The sequence below is a fragment of the Gobio gobio genome (assembly GCF_949357685.1).
Source record: "Gobio gobio genome assembly, chromosome: 6".
In the NCBI taxonomy this organism is placed as follows: Eukaryota; Metazoa; Chordata; class Actinopteri; order Cypriniformes; family Gobionidae; genus Gobio; species Gobio gobio.
This window is the reverse complement of record NC_137102.1, coordinates 38580104-38596542: the sequence shown is the minus strand read 5'-3', so window position 1 is coordinate 38596542 and position 16439 is coordinate 38580104. Positions and strand designations below refer to the sequence as shown.

The 16439-nt window shown below is 41.5% G+C and overlaps 1 protein-coding gene across 2 annotated transcripts in view; it reads right to left on the bottom strand.

Moving 5' to 3' along the window:
• The window catches only part of c8a (complement component 8, alpha polypeptide), a 67897-nt gene that overhangs the window by 43372 nt on the left and 8086 nt on the right, over window positions 1-16439 (bottom strand). For both annotated transcript variants that reach the window (XM_079819539.1, XM_079819540.1), the window contains exons 4-5: window positions 4811-4958; window positions 4002-4191 (exon numbers count right to left, since the gene is read on the bottom strand). In XM_079819539.1, coding sequence (XP_079675665.1) covers window positions 4002-4191; window positions 4811-4958 — 338 coding nt within the window. The remainder of the gene's footprint in view (window positions 1-4001; window positions 4192-4810; window positions 4959-16439) is intronic.

Sequence of the window (16439 nt, the reverse complement as noted above, 5' to 3'; positions counted from 1 at the left end):
GACAAGGTGTGGTGAATTTGAAGGCGACCGGCAGGTGCCGTTCCCTCATTCATAAGACAGGGTGTTGTAACCACCCGTTGTAACCAGAGGTAGAGAACCTCTCGTAAGAGAACGATACTCGGTTACTTAACGTAACCTCGGTTCTCTCTAGAAGAGGGAACGAGTATTGCGTTCCTTGCCGTGCACACCGCGGGCTTTTACGCTTCAGAACTACGAAAACCGAATATGCAGCCTGTGAGCCCTGCCTATATACACGTGGCCACGCCCCACCTGTAGGCAAATGAAGCCAGGTGGGCGCGAAGCGCCCTCATTGGTCGCCACGTCACGCGGGCTCACCGATAGGCTGCTGCAGTAGCCAGCAGAGCAGCCAATAGCACGCTGGTATAGCCTGCTATGGTCTGCCAGGCTGCCGCACTGCGTTGACAATGTTACAAAATTAAGGATAATTTTGGGTTTTTCAGAAATCTCGAAGAAAGAATACTTTCCCGTAGCGTAAGGAACTTACGCAATACTCGTTCCCTCTTCTAGAGAGAACCGAGGTTACGTTAAGTAACCGAGTATCGATTCATACTTACCCTGTAACTACATGAAACAAGAGGGGAACAAGCACCACTTTAATTTACAGCCCATAGATTCACACTTACCCTGTAACTACATGGATAATTACCCCTTAGTTAAAAAATAATTATTAGAGATTATATAAGATAATTACCCTTAGTTAAAAAATACTAACGGTATAAATCATTCGTTAATTTTCCTGATAGTTACCCCTTTATTCCCCAAATATTACATATGTTCCTTTATACCTACACATACATACTTTATAGTTACACTATAATTACCAAAAGTTACACTGTAAATTTGCTTTACTTACGCAGTACTTTCCAGGCTGTAATCTAAAGCGTTACCTATTTAAGTTTTTAAATTCAAATTCACACGAATGCTTCCCTCCGTTGCGGCTGTCAGTCATTCTCCATTGAGTATTCAAACTGTGTGTCACGTTCGGTTACGGTAGTCAACATGATGAAACTCTCTCCAAGATGATTCAGCGTTCCTATTATTTTACTTGATCTGTAGATAGGTCTATGGTTTTGCATAAAATGACTTTATCTGGCTGGAGTTTAAGGCTGTTTCACATGTTACTTTCTCCAGGGTGTCTGTTAGATCACAACACTGGAGTAGAGAGCACTATAATAGTTATTCACATGCACAGTAACTGAAATTTGAAACTGTTAAAAGAAAATGCTCAATAAACTATTGGATAGATTACACTACGCATCAATATCTCTTCCCTTTGTGCTTTGAACTTTTCAATGCGAAGCGCTGCCGCTGAGCACTGTGACTCAAGCGCATTATTCTGTGCACAGAATGCGCATAAGCATTTATAGCCTTTTATATTACAATAATTTTGTGCAATGAAAGATGATTAATAGCCTTTATTGTTCTGTCCTAAAAAGGTTCCCCTATATGATTACGAGCCAATAACCAATTTTATTTTTAGAGTGTATACATTTATAAATATATATACTTGTTTTTCATGAATGCATGAGTCATACATTACAAAATCATGAGTCATGAATGAGTCAGCCAGAATTTAATAAATAATTCACTACGTTTGTGTGTATATTGTTTTACAAAGGTATATGAACATAATTATTAGCCTTTCACAAAAGAATGATCCCAGTCTCTCCCACACAGTGAAGCATTTAGTTTTTTAGGTAGCCTAATTCAGCACTTCAGTGTTTTTTAAAATTATTATTTTAGTGTCGGATCAGTACTCTGTATCGGCCAATACTGAATCCCAAGTATCGGAATCGGTATCGGAGGCAAAAAAGGCAGATCGGACCACACCGAATTGAATTGCTTTTTGTCAGGGTCCTTCCCGCCATGGGTGCCCTACCAGGAGCATAGCTCCAGACGGCATTGCTCTTGGGTTCACAGGACCACACAAGCCTCTCCACCACAACAAGGTGGCAATCCCCCGAATATGTGAAGAGTACAACATGATAAGATCTTAAGAGTAAAGTACAACCCCAAATCAGAAAAAGTTGGGACAGTATAGAAAACGCAAATAAAAAAAAAGAAGTGATTTCTAAATTTACTTTGACTTGTATTTCATTGCAGACAATATGAACACAAAATATTTCATGTTTTGTCTGGTCAACTTCATGTTATTTGTAAATATGCATCCTTTCCTGTCATTCAGACCTGCAACACATTTCAAAAAAAGTTGGGACAGTAAAGCATTTACCACTTTGTAATGTTGCCATGCCTTTTCACAAGATTTAAAAGATGTTTAGGGACTGAAGACACCAAGTGATGAAGTGTTTCAGGTGTAATTTTGTCCCATTCTTCCTGCAAACAAGTCTTAAGGTGGGCAACAGTACGGGGTCTTCGTTGTCGCATTTTGCGTTTCAAAATGCGCCACACATTCTCTATTGGAGACAGGCAGGCCAGTCAAGTACCCATACCCTCTTCCTCCGCAGCCAGGACTTTGTAATGTGTGCAGAATGTGGTTTTGCATTGTCTTGTTGAAATATGCATGGACGTCCCTGGAAAAGATGTCTTCTTGAAGGCAGCATATTATACTCCAAAATCTCTACGTACTTTTCAGCATTAATGGTGCTTTCACAGAAGTGCAAGTTACCTTTGCCAAGGGCACTGACACAACCCCATACCATGACAGACCCTGTCTTTTGGACTTGTTGCTGGTAACAGTCTGGATGATCCTTTTCTTCTTTGGTCCGGAGCACACGGCGTCCATTCCTCCCAAAAAATACCTCAAATACTTATTAATCTGACCACAGTACACGTTTCCACTGTGTGATGGTCCATCCCAGATGCCTCCGAGCCCAGAGAAGTCAACGGCGCTTCTGGACACTGTTAACATAGGGCTTCCTTTTGGCACAGTACAGTTTTAACTGGCATTTGTGGATGTAACTACGTATTGTGGTACTTGACAAAGGTTTGCCAAAGTAGTCCTGAGCCCATGTGGTGATATCGCTTATAGATGAATGGCGATTCTTGATGCAGTGCCGCCTGAGGGATCGGAGATCACGGTTGTTCAGCTTAGGCTTGCGCCCTTGTCCTTTACGCACTGAAATTCCTCCAGATTCCTTGAATCTTTTAATTATGTTATGCACTGTTGAATGTGAAATATCCAAATCTCTTCCTATCTTTCTTTGAGGAACATTGTTTTTAAACATTTCAATAATTTTCTCACGTATTTGTTGGCAACTGGTGATCCTCGGCCCATCTTTGCCCCTAAAGGATTAGACCTTTCTTGGATGCTGCTTTTGTACCAAATCATAATTACAATCACCTGTTGACATCACCTGTTTCAAATCACATCATTATTTAACCATTTTACCTCATTACTAGCCCTAAATTGCTCCTGTCCCAACTTTTTTTGAAATGTGTTGCAGGTCTGAATGACAGGAATGGGTGCATATTTACAAATGACATGACAAAGACAAAACGAACACAAAATATGACAGACAAAACATGAAATATTTTGTGTTCATATTGTCTGCAATGAAATACAAGTCAAAGTAAATTTAGAAATCACTTCTTTTTTTTTATTTGCGTTTTCCATACTGTCCCAACTTTTTCTGATTTGGGGTTGTATCTATTATTACCTGTTGTTTGATGATTGTAGTAAGTCATCAGTAAATCTGGTAAAAACATGGTAACTAAAACATTCTTTTTAAAAAACCCAAACATATAAATAAAAAGCAAAAATTGGCACATAGCTGAGATAGTTGGTTTGAGATTGATCTGAGACCTAGGTCCAGTCTATAAATTGCTTGTCTGTATTATTAATGATTGACAGGATTTAGGAAATGTGCAGCATAATAGCACATATAGCATAAATGGCACAGTTTCTTTAGAATTTCTTGGGATAATATAATATATACTGTAAATTTTGAATGGGAAATTAACATTTAAAGCAATAAAGTTATTTTCTGCAAAATTAAAGAACCAGAGAAATTAGAGCATACCATTATCTGATATGAGAGGAAGTTGTGCGGTTTCCGGTAATACTTTTCAGTATCATCATAACCGAGGTGTTCACAGACAGGATCATACGTGAGTTTCCGCCACTCTCCATTATAGATGTATTCACAAACACCTCCAAAGTATCTTGGGTCCAGAACATGATTCATAAAAGATCCAGTTAAAGCATTATATCTGAGGGAATTAAACAAAAATAATTCAGTATTTGGACACATGTTGTACTTGTTAAAATATACTGAAATATAAAGCTACTGAACATGTGATGTGTGGACTTAAGTATTTTCCCTTTAAATCTGCTTGAAATCAATACATTTGGTCCTGTACAATATGCCATTCAGTTATTGGTTTAGTTTTCCACTAGGGCAGAATTACTGATATTTATCATTAAAAGCATACTCCACCCCCCCAAAAAAGTAATAATTTACTCTCCCGTAAGTCATGTGGTTCCAAACCTGACTTTCATTCATGTGCAGACATTATAAATTTGAATGATTGCTTCAGATACTGAAATACTCTTTGAGTAATTACATCGATACTTAAACTGTCATCATCATATTCACAATTTTTGGTGAAATGCCCTTTTGCCTTCACTAGTTCGTTTTAAATAGCCCTGGATTAATTTGTCTGGGTATTTGTGAGTACACACATAATAACATGACATATCAAAACACATACTTTCTTAATAAATTATTTGTATTTCTTAAAACATATTCCCAATGCTGAATTGCATGTTATTCTATTTTTAAAATAAAAAAATATGTGTACATTTCTATATCAGTCTGTTGAATCTTACCCTTGAGTAGCTTTCTCAGTTCCTGGTATGATCAACATGTCGGTACATTTGGTTTCTCTTCTATTCAACACTTCACAGCCAGTCTCATCTAATTGATTTACACAGTCTATTTCATCGTTGCAACGGAGCTGCTGTCCAATACAACGTCCTGTGAAAACAAAACACATAGACAATACATTTAAAGGCAGTGTAGGGGAGTAGCTAACATATAAAAGTGTAACCTTCACTAGTTGATTCATGCGAAATATCAATCCACTCCTGTTTGTCGCATCTCATGGAAATCTGAAGCAGCAAGATGCGTGATATAACAATAGATGGCGGTAATCCACAATTTAGTTTGTGATCTTATAAGGTCGCGAGATGATTTCCCGAAATCAAATAAAAAAAATTAACGATTACAAAAGATCATAGTTTAAACATAATTGTAACAAAATAAAATAAAAAGGTAAATTATAAATAAAACCATGTAAATAAAAAAGCCATCAGCCTATCGATTTTCCTTTCACCTCGAACTTGCCACCTGAGGTGATTATGACAGATTAACGACATAGCAACAGCAGCATTTGCAGCAGGTCAATTTACCACACCCTCTTATACAGTAAGGCATTTTTTTAGGCTTTAAGCTTAGGATATTTTTGTCGAAATGAAAAGTTGGTTAATATCGACCAAAGGCAATGCAGGGAGGCCAGCAGAGAGGCCAGCGGAGGAGAGGGGAGAAGCGCCACTGTCAGAAAGGCCATGGCCATCGACCCCAGGTACAGAAAGAGACCGGCGTGTGCATAAAGAGGACATCCAGCATCATTCGGATCAGCATTCATCCAAATGTAGGAAGTATCGAGAGGAATTTATCCAGTATGGATTCACATGCATCATCATCAATGAAGTACAACATCCCCAATGCGTAGAGTGCACTAAGGTGCTTGCACATGAAAAGCCTAAAGCCTGTAAAAATGCTAGGACACTTGAAACCCAAGCACCCCTCTCTTGCTGCTAAAACAGTAGATTGTTTTCCGGTGAAAGAAGTTGCAAGGTTAAAAGAAAGTCCTAACTAAACAAACAACAATCCCTGCCAAAGCTCAACAGGCATCATATGAGGTGGCATATTTAATTGCACAGGCAAAAAAGCAACACATTATCGGGGAAACCCTTATCAAACCCACTGCTATAGCTATAAACCAGGCTTTGCATAGGTATAATCTGGCCTGTGAGTTAGAATCAGTGTCGCTGTCTAACGGGATTATTGCTCGGCGCATCTCCGACATGGCCCAGGACATAAAGTCTTAGCTGGTGGACAGAGTGAAGAAAGGGAAATACACTTTACAGTTAGATGAATCCAAAGATGTATCAAACTCTCCCCAACTGCTTGCATTCGTCAGATACAGTTTTGATGGAAAACTTAATGAGGACATTCTGTTTTGCACCCCGCTGGAGAGAACGTGCACAGGCGAGGATATTTTCACAAAACTTGACACCAAACTTAAAGAAGAAGGACTGTCTTGGGGCGAGTGCATCGGTGTGTGTACAGACGGTGCAGGAGCAATGCTGGGGAAAAAGAAAGGTCTTAAAGCAAGAGTTTTACAAGTGGCGCCTCTTGTAAATTTCACGCATTGCATTATACACAGAGAAGCTCTTGCGGCAAAAACACTTGACCCAGAACTTAAACGTGTTCTTGAGACTGCGATAAAAATAGTCAACTACATAAAAGCCACTCAATATCAGGCTGTTTGCCACTCTCTGTAACGAACTGGGATTGGAGCATGAGTGCTCTCTGTTCCATACAGAAGTCAGGTGGCTTTCAGCAGGGAATGTGCTCAGCCGCCTGTATGAGCTGCGGGACGAAGTTCGCTTATTTCTAATGGAGCATGGGTTCCAGCTCGCTGATCACCTCACTGATCCCGACTGGTTAACAAGACAAGCGTATTTGTCTTGCATATTTGAAAAACTGAATGGACTGAAAATGTCATTGCAAGGTGAAAACACAAGCATCATGTCACTGAATGATAAAATCCACGCATTCAGGAGAAAACTTGAGCAAGTTGAAATAGGATTGATATGTTTTCTGAGCTGGACGAATTCATAGAGTGTTAACACATTGAAGAAATCTATCTCTACCCACCTTCAAGCCCTCCTTGAACGCTTTAGCAGGTATTATTCAGAGGAAACAGCTCCAGAACAATATGACTGGATAAGATCACCATTCACCGTAAGGAGGGCAAATCATCTGACATACTGACATCTGAGGATGCATTGGTTGAACTGTCAAGTGACCGAACCTTAAAGACAGCGTTTAATTCCAAGACGCTGGCTGAGTTTTGGATTTCAGTCGAGAGGGAATACACACAGCTATCCAAGGCCGCTATTGATGTACTGATGCCGTTTGGCACTACCTACTTGTGTGAAAAGACTTTCTCTGCACTCACGAGCATTAAAAATAAATACAGATCGCATTATCATGTATCGGTCTCCAAAATTAAACCAAGAATGAACTTGCTGTGCTCCAAGCATTGTGCTCACCCATCTCATTAGGTGAGGTTAATGTTGAAATGAAAGTAAATACTATTGTGTGTATAAATATATATATATATATATATATATATATATATATATATATATATATATATATATATATATATATATATATATATATATATATATATATAGTTCAAATAAATTACTAAAATAATATTATGGTTGTTAGACTGTTCTTTTATGTTGTCATAATGCTCATGTTTGGATAGGCCTTTTAGTACCGGTGCGCAATTGCACGTCATGTTTTTGTACGTCTTTAACCAACGCCGAGGATAGTGGGGGTCGCGACTCACAGGCACTGTTATTTTGGGGGTCGTGGGCTGAAAAGTTTGGGAACCCCTGCTCTAGACCAGGCCCATGAAGAGGCAACTGCCCTCATCGAGTGAGCTCTAAGGTAAAGAGGGGACTCCTTTCCATGGCTCGTATAAGCCGAAATGATAACGTCCATGATCCAGTGAGAAAGCCTCTGTTTAGAAACTGCCTGTCCTTCAGAACAGCCACCATAGCACACAAAGAGCTGGTCTGACTGTTGAAAAGCGGCTGAATGGTCTACATACATCCGCAAAGCTCTGACAGGGCAAACAGCTCTCTGAGCATCAACATCATGCAAGGTAGACGGCTTAATTGGCAGATAGCGGGTAGCAAAATGGCCTGGACCTTGAAGGGTGTAGAGAGACACTTGTTTTGGCCGGAGAGTGACACTGCAGTCGCCGGGGCCAAAAAAAATGCAACTGCGAGGGAAGCAAGGGTAAGAAGCAGATAAGTCTTAAGAGAGAGCTCCATTAAAGCAATAGATTCCAGCGGCTCGAACGGGGTAGAGAGAGAGCCTTTATGATCAGCGCTAAGTCCCACGGTGGCACCAAAGGCGGCCACGGGGGTTTAGCCTCATAGCTCCCTTTAGAGATTTGACCACCACAGCATGTCTCCCAATCGATTGCCCATTAATCGGGGAACGAAACGAATTGATAGCGGCCACATAAAACATAAGCATTGATGGCAGGCTTCCACCGTCCAGCCTTTGCTCCAAGAAACTGTTAAAATGTTAGCGTCACTGCACCACTTTACGAACACTCCCCATTTCAGAACGTAAAGGTCCCTAGTGGAAGGCACACGACACTCATTGAGTGTGTCCAGCACATGCAAAGGCAGGGCACCATCTGCCTCTAAGGTCCCTGAAATGGCCACACATGAAGGCTCCACAGCTTCGGGCTGGGGTGCCAAATCGTGCTGCTCACCTGAGACAGCAGGTCCTTCCTAAGGGGAATTCGCCAGGGAGGGGCTACCAGAATCTCTATCAGGTCTGGAAACCAAGGCTGGTTTGGACAGTCCGGAGCAACGAGGATCACCGTAGCTCTCTCCTCCCTGATTTTGCATAACACTAGAGGCAAAATCTTCACTGGAGGGAACACGTAAAATCCCCCGCTAATGGGGATTGAGACAGTTAGAAGAACAGCGGGCAGTGTGAGTTCTCGCTCATCGCAAATAGATCCACTTCTGCCCTCCCGAATTGGTCCCAAATTATCTGCACAGACTGGGGGGGTGAAGCCTCCATTATCCGTGAAGAATCCCGTTCCTCAAGAGCATATCCGCTCCGTGGTTCAGGAGGCCGGGAATGTGCGTCGCTCTGATAGAGAGGAGAAGTTGATCCACCCTCATTATAAGGCTCGCTACCTGCTTGAAAAGGGCTTCGGAGTGAATGCCGTCCTTGAGGTTTATATACGAGACCACAGTCAGCACATGCCGGTGTTCCAACTGTAGCAGAAAAGCCTCCAGAGCTAGGGAAACTGCTTCCAGCTCCAGAAAGTTTATTTGCCACTTGCTTGTGACTCCGACCACAGACCTAACGTCAGTATGCCCATGCACACTGCTCCCCAGCCTGAGGTCCCAAGGGCACCCCCGACTGAACATACTGGGTCATGCCATGGTCTCAGAGCGCTGACACAGCTGTGAGTGACCAGAATGTGCATACGGCCCGTGGTCCACGCACTCCAAGGGAATCGAGCCAAAATCGAGTGAATTTCAACCAAAACTGTAGCGGCCTCATTTGTAGAAGGCCCAGATAGCAGACTGATGAAGCTGACGGCATGATTTCCAGCAGCCTTTGAAATTCCCTCATGGAAACAGAGCGGCCCAGTCTGGGCTCGCATCGCCACCGAGTTAAAACACACCCCCAAATATGTTATTAACTGACTCTGGGTGAACATGCTCTTCTGCGTGTTCACACGCAGCCCCAGCAACTCTAGATGACGAAGCAGCAAACCCGTGTGACTGATAAGCACATCCCATGAGTGGGCTAAAATCAGCCAATCGTCCGGAAAATTTAGAATGTGCACGCCTTTCACTCTCAGAGGGGAAAGCTCCACATCTACGCACTTTGAAAATGTGCATGGGGCTAAAGCCAGCCTGAATGGGAGCACCAAATACTGGTATGCTGTGCCCTCAAAAACGAATCTCAGAAAAAAAGGCACTTTCTTCCTCAAAGTGGCCTGACGGCGGCCCGACTGAGAGTACCAGGAATCCAGTTTACTCCTGGCAGGTTCTTCTGGTTCTCATCCTGCAGGTCACTCGGGCCCTCGTGGTCAGATTCAGAGTGATCCTGCTCCAGTTCCGGTTCTGCCCCGTCCTTCTCCGAAGCCAAAATGGACATGGAGCCCTCTTCCTCATCAGCACCGAAGGAGACAAAGTCCGCGACGGCGGGAGGTGGGTGAAAACTCTTGTCCGTGGAAATGCGGTGTAGACAAAGGGCGACCAGAAGGAGGGACGAGCCCACCAGCGGCTCACTGGCAGCAGCGGGCCTTGTTCCCATAAGACCACAAGCTATGTTTCTGCAAGACCTCAGGAAATGGACTGACATGTCAGAGCAGTGGACACAGTCCGACCCGGTGAATGCTGTCTCAGTGTGGGCCAGGCCCAGGCCCAGGCCGGCGATGCAGTGCTTGTGTGGGTCCGGCAGGTCGATGGGTCAACGCGCAGATTCTGCAAAGGGAAGCCATCGGATGTGGTGAAGAAAGGTTTGTTCTACTGTTGTGTCTTCGACGATGGCAGCAGTGTGAAGGAGACGATTCTGATGCAATTGTTACTCGCCTGCCATTTTAAACTGCTAGCTTGTCACATGGGTGTAAGTTTAGGGGGGACGATAGGTACTAGTCCCAATCAATATTGACAAAATTGTCCCTACCAATATTTTAGCGAACTCCTTTGTGGTGCTATTCGCATTGATTCTGATGGCCAGGACGACAGTACAAGAAAGGCCATCATTTGATTGGCTGAAAAACCGAGGGGGGGGGGGGTGTATCTGACACGCTACACGCACGGGAGAGTGTCAAAGCACAGGCTACTTCGCTTTGTGCTTGCACTGACAGACAAGCAAGCTGGTGTGTCGACGACAACGGTAAGTTACCAGGACTGTCTGCCAATACATACCCTATAAAAGGCCAGAGTAAAACATGTAATATTCACATTGCCATTTAGAACCATTTTGTATGCAGGAAAGACAGATTCGAACCACTACAGATGCAGAGAAGGGTGAGGAAACAGCGTCAGGGCTTCAGGTGAGGTTCTAATTAGCCTGTGTCAAATTGTCAATTCATTTGGAGTGATCATGCATATTAAAAGGTGGGTTCCACAAAACCATGCCCCCTTATTTAAATTGCTGTATATTAAATTGAAAAATAAACATGATGTGTTGAATGCATACTATGATGCGTGTGCATTTGATTCATAAGTCCATTATTTAATTACATATAGGAAAATCTATGAAGATTTCATAGATCAGGTTGAGGAAGTAGTTGGACCTTCAGGGCTTCAGGTGAGGTCTTAAAGTGATTCTGTGATGAGATATACTACTATTGATTAGTAGCAAATTATTAAATATAAATATAGTCTACCTGTTTTATTATATGAAAGTGAAGTTAATTGGTGCTTAGCATAAAAGGATATCAGTGTGGATAAAGAGCAGGGTAAGTTTGGTTTGCTCCTCAGGAGACAGTCAGTGAGAGCAACAGTGTGTGACAATGCAGAGTCTGATTTAGAATCCAAATGCAGAAGTTTTATTAAGGAGAGTGCAAACTCAAACCAAAACTGCAGGCAAATAATCATAACCGTGGAAGCAGGCGATAGGTCCAGTACACAGAAAAACAGTCCAGTCCAAACAGTAAAACAAAAGGGGCAATCCGAATAGCAGGAAACGAGGGAAACAGGCAATGGGTCATACATAGGGTTGGGTACCGAAATCCGGTTCCAATATGGCACCGGTACTTATATAACCGGTATGTACCGGACCGAATCAGAACGCAGATTTCGGTTCCTCATTTCGGTGCCAAAATTCAAACGTGCTTTCGGGTGCTTTGGCTGGCACCGAGCCAGAGACACGCTCAGCGCTGGTCACATCACAACTCATGACAACTATTCAGTGTTTTCAACGACATCATGTTTATTCCAGGTTTCAGACATTTAAATGCTCATAAGTAGGCTACTAGCAAAAAACACACACTGATGTCTAGGGTTGGGAACCGAGAACCGGTTCTTATTCAGAACCGAAACTGATTTTTGAAAAATACCAGAACCGCGCGAAATTCCTAAGTTTCGGTTCCGAAAACGGTTCTGGTGCAATGTGTGTGCGAAGCGCTGGAAGCGTATCCTTTCATAGCGAGTGACAGCCAGTGTTGCCAAGTCCGTGGTTTTCCCGCTTTCCCGTTTTCCACTGTTGCCGCGGGCTGTGTTTCATGTCCGCGGGTTGAAGCGATTGTGCAATTGTGCGGATTTTGTTGTGAAAACCTGGCAACCCTGGCTCACCTCCTCATGAATATTAATTACGTTGCCTGCCGCTTCCAGGAGTGCAGCAGTTCAGCCTGAAAGCCCTCGCGCTACACATTTACGGTTTTGCGTCAGATATTTTCTCGTTGACCACCAGCATGGCGAAGAGAAAGTCACAAGTATGGATTCATTTCCAAAGAATGAATGATAATGAAGCAAAATGTGAAAAGTTAATAACATGCAAAGGAGGCTGCACTAGCAATTTGACAAAACATTTGCTACAACACAGAGTGCCTCAGGGCTTATACCAGATTTATAGTGTAAGGCCTATATATATATATATATATATATATATGTATGTCAACCGTTGAGTCACCATGGTTTAGGTAAGCGTTTAGGCACAATTACCTTTGTAATGCTGAATTGCAATTTATTATTTACAAGTTCACTGAATAACTGAATTACTATTAAATTAATATACAACTAATTAATAAATATAACTAATAAATATAATTTATAACTTGGTTTTATTCAGAGACAGAGAGATAAAATGTAATAAGACAATTTCAGAGGTGTTCATTTGAAAAACAATGTGTTGCAAGAATGGCTTAATTAATACTGTAATATATGTACAGTTCAGGACTTTTTTGACATTGCCAACCTGTAAATTAATTTTAGAGCAAGTAATAAACACAAAATGGATTGTTTGAGTTGCGTATTGTGCCTTTTTCCTTTACCACTATTTGTGTAATAATTTTAATGGAACCGGAATCGGAACCGGAATCGTTAGGCGGAACCGAAACCGGAACCGGAACCGGAAAATTTCTCACGATTCCCAACCCTACTGATGTCTATGAAAGCGGCAATGACAATCCTTTCAGGCGGTTATAATTTGACTAACGTTACATGTTTTATTCACATCAGATACATGCACATTAAATAGTAGCTATATCGTTTACTCTATTCTTCTTCCAGTTCACTGGTCACTTACTTTCATGTATTTTGTAAGACGAGAATGAACTCAAGTGTTGTAAATCCGACAGATCCGATTCTGAGGCGCAAACTAACATGGCGCCGCCCATTGCGCTTTATAGATCAACTAACACACATTGACTCACACATTTGAACATCAGATAGTTCGTGACACAGTTAAGAAGTTTGTGAATATTTTGAATAAAAAGAAAAAACGAAATAAACCCGATACAGCTGAGCTGTCAGCGCTATTGCGGCTGCTGTGTCATGTGAGAAACATGACGCATCGTCATGGAAACATTAAGGCGATGAGTTCTAAAATATTTAGCCAGAGAAAATGATCATATTTCAAAATAAAGCTGAAGCTCGAAGCTGGTTAGTAGCAGACCGAGAATACAGACTAGGCTAACTGCTGTTATTACTGTAACTGTTATTTAGAGTTATATTAGGCTTGTTGTAGTTGGGTTAGGTGGCTATTAGGTTTTACTGTGAATTTGTAAATAAGTCAATTATAATTTGTAAATAAGTCAATTGTGTTTTGTATTTATTTATATTCATACATTTAAGTATACATTAAACTTTTAATAAATGGTTCAATTTAAATAAATAAATAAAAAGCCATTTAATGTTATCCACCTCGTTTTGTGGCCATTTAAAAAAAAAAAAAAAGTATCGGTTCAGGCACCGTTTAGGCACCGGAACCGTTTTAAAAGTATCGGTTTGGCACCGGAATCGAAAAAAACCCAAACGATACCCAACCCTAGTCATACACAATCAGAAAGTCATACAATAGCAAGAGAACGCTCTGTAAGGCAGGAAAACTGGCAATACTTCGTAACTACTGTTTGGCATGTCTAGGCTATATGGCTGCCAAACCGGATGTCACTGTAGAGCTAGCAGAGGGAGTGGTCTCAGTCAATACTCAGGCATGGGCTCCCTCTGCTGGCGTGGCATTACACAGTGATCCTCAAGCAAGTCAGTGTAGCAGTGTCCTGAACATGGGAAGTAAGCCATACCAGCCTGATCCAAAATTCATAAAAGTATAGAAACTTCAAAACAAGAAATTACGGTTTCAGGGAAAGTGGTTTAGTCAACATCCATGGCTGCATTATAGTAGCCTGGCTCTGCCCTCCTACGTACTTCCGCTCAATTTTAATTTACCTTCAGTACTACATCTGGGACTGCTGTATATGCTTAGGTTTTCTCCCGAACAATTTTTTACCGGTCCAATCAGCGAACAGAGGGAGTGGCTGAGAGCAATGATGTTGATGTCGTGCGCTAGTTTGAGTTGTAGTTCAGTAATGGCGGCGGTGAAAGATGCGAGTGTGTGGCACTTCTGATGTCCAGAAGTTAAAGCCGCTGTATGTGGAGGTGGAAGAGCGAGCGTTCTTAGCCACACACCGGTCTCGAGTGCTCTCATGAGGGAGCACGGAGGCATAAAAGGACGAGCGACATTGGTGAAGGACGAGAGAGGACCAGGCCTGGATTTTAAGTTGTGTTCTGTTTACGTTTTGTTATGTGTGTGCGCGGCAGTCGTCCGTGAGGGGCTGCCGCTTTTACTTTAATTTTGTGTTTATTATTTGATTAAAAGTTGTTAAACGTTCACCGGTTCTCGCCTCCTTCTTCCCTGAACAAACAAACTCCTTTACACGGAGCAAGAACAATCACTGCTGAGTTTTGTTGGTGGCCATGATGTTGTGGTCCGGGAAAAGTCTTTTTCAGCTCGCTTCCTTAGTGGTGAAGGAGTTGGCTGAAGCCGTCCATCTCCCTCCACCCGTGAAAAAACCCCAGGCTGAATTACCTACTGCTTTTGACAAACACCAAGGTCGTGTGGTATTGTAATTGCTCTCCGAATCCACATCTCTGAGTTTTCAAGAATATCTCACTTCAAAATTCACTGTTTATATCCTTTTTAGACCCCTGCAGAGCACCGTGCGCTATAATTTGGATGCATTTCTAGACTTGTATTTCTTTAAATGATGGCAAGTGTTTACAAGAGCAAAATATTTCATCACCGCTCAAAAAATAAAAGAAGAAAAGCACGTAAACATTTGAATTGGGCTGTTATTTATGGCAGCATTTATTCTTATCATACCAAGCATATGACATTTTATTTACAGCATATACAATCATGTTATGATTGCACGAGATATGCACCACGAGAGCAGCGCGTTTCGATCACAAAACTCTCCTCTACACCGTGAATAAATCACAATCCGAATGCACAAGGTTTTATCACTGACACTGAGGTGGTGTGCACAGTTGATGTGAGAATGAAAGGCGAACGACGCGTGACAGACGTCACGACCAAGCGTTAGCGATTGGTTAGGCAGATCCAGAGTGACTCTTGGCAGATCCAATAGTTTTAAAATTCAGCAGAGTTCCCGCCTTCAAGGAAGTAAACGGTTGTCAATGGAGAGTGGCCAGACTCTATGTACAAATGAAATGTACGAGAGTCTGGTAAGACCAGGCTAGCATTATAGTCCTACATTGCAGAAAGTTCTTTGTTTTGAGTGTGTCAAAGCATACACCATCAAAAAGACCACCCCCATGAAAAAATACTATAATATATTATAGTATATTATAGTAAAATTACAGTAATATTACTCTAGTAAATACTATAGTGTTTTTGAACCATACTATGGTAAATATACTACAGTAAATTGTAGTATATTGTAGTAAATTATAGTAGTGGTGCAACGGATCACAAAACTCACGGTTCGGATCGAACTACGGATCATGAGTCACGGATCGGATCGTTTTTCGGATCAGAATAAAAGGGGGAGGAGACTATTTTTTATTTGCTTTCCATTTATTACATGAAAACTTTTGGTGTTAACATAACCTATATGGTTTATAGGTTAACAAGAAACTTTTGCTGTTAACAAAAATAAAATAAATATATAACCATCTGAATAAATCAAATTTGACTAAAAACAACCTGAGACGTGAAAATGGGCCTGAGCTTCTTCTTTTTTTTTAAAGAGATTAGGATGTCAACATTCTCAGGGGAGAGAGTAGACCTCTCACACTTGTCAGCATTGCAATTCTCTTTGTAGGCCTATACACTATTTTATAGATATCATGTTTAAGCGCACTACACTTAAACAACGTTTTATTGAATTCATTACTTTGTATTTATATAGCCTAATACCTACTTTAGATGTATATATTACATTGCTCATGCAAATTGCAAAACAGACAATAGACTATGTTAAAATAACAAACATTTTAAACTTACGTTTTACTTTGGTTTTTAAATCTTTTTACAAGAAATCCTGCAGGTCATAAAGAACTTTGTTTTTCCATCTCCAAGAAAGGACAGGTGCTCTCCATTATTTCTCCTTGTTTACTTAAAGGCCGTTTTCCTTGC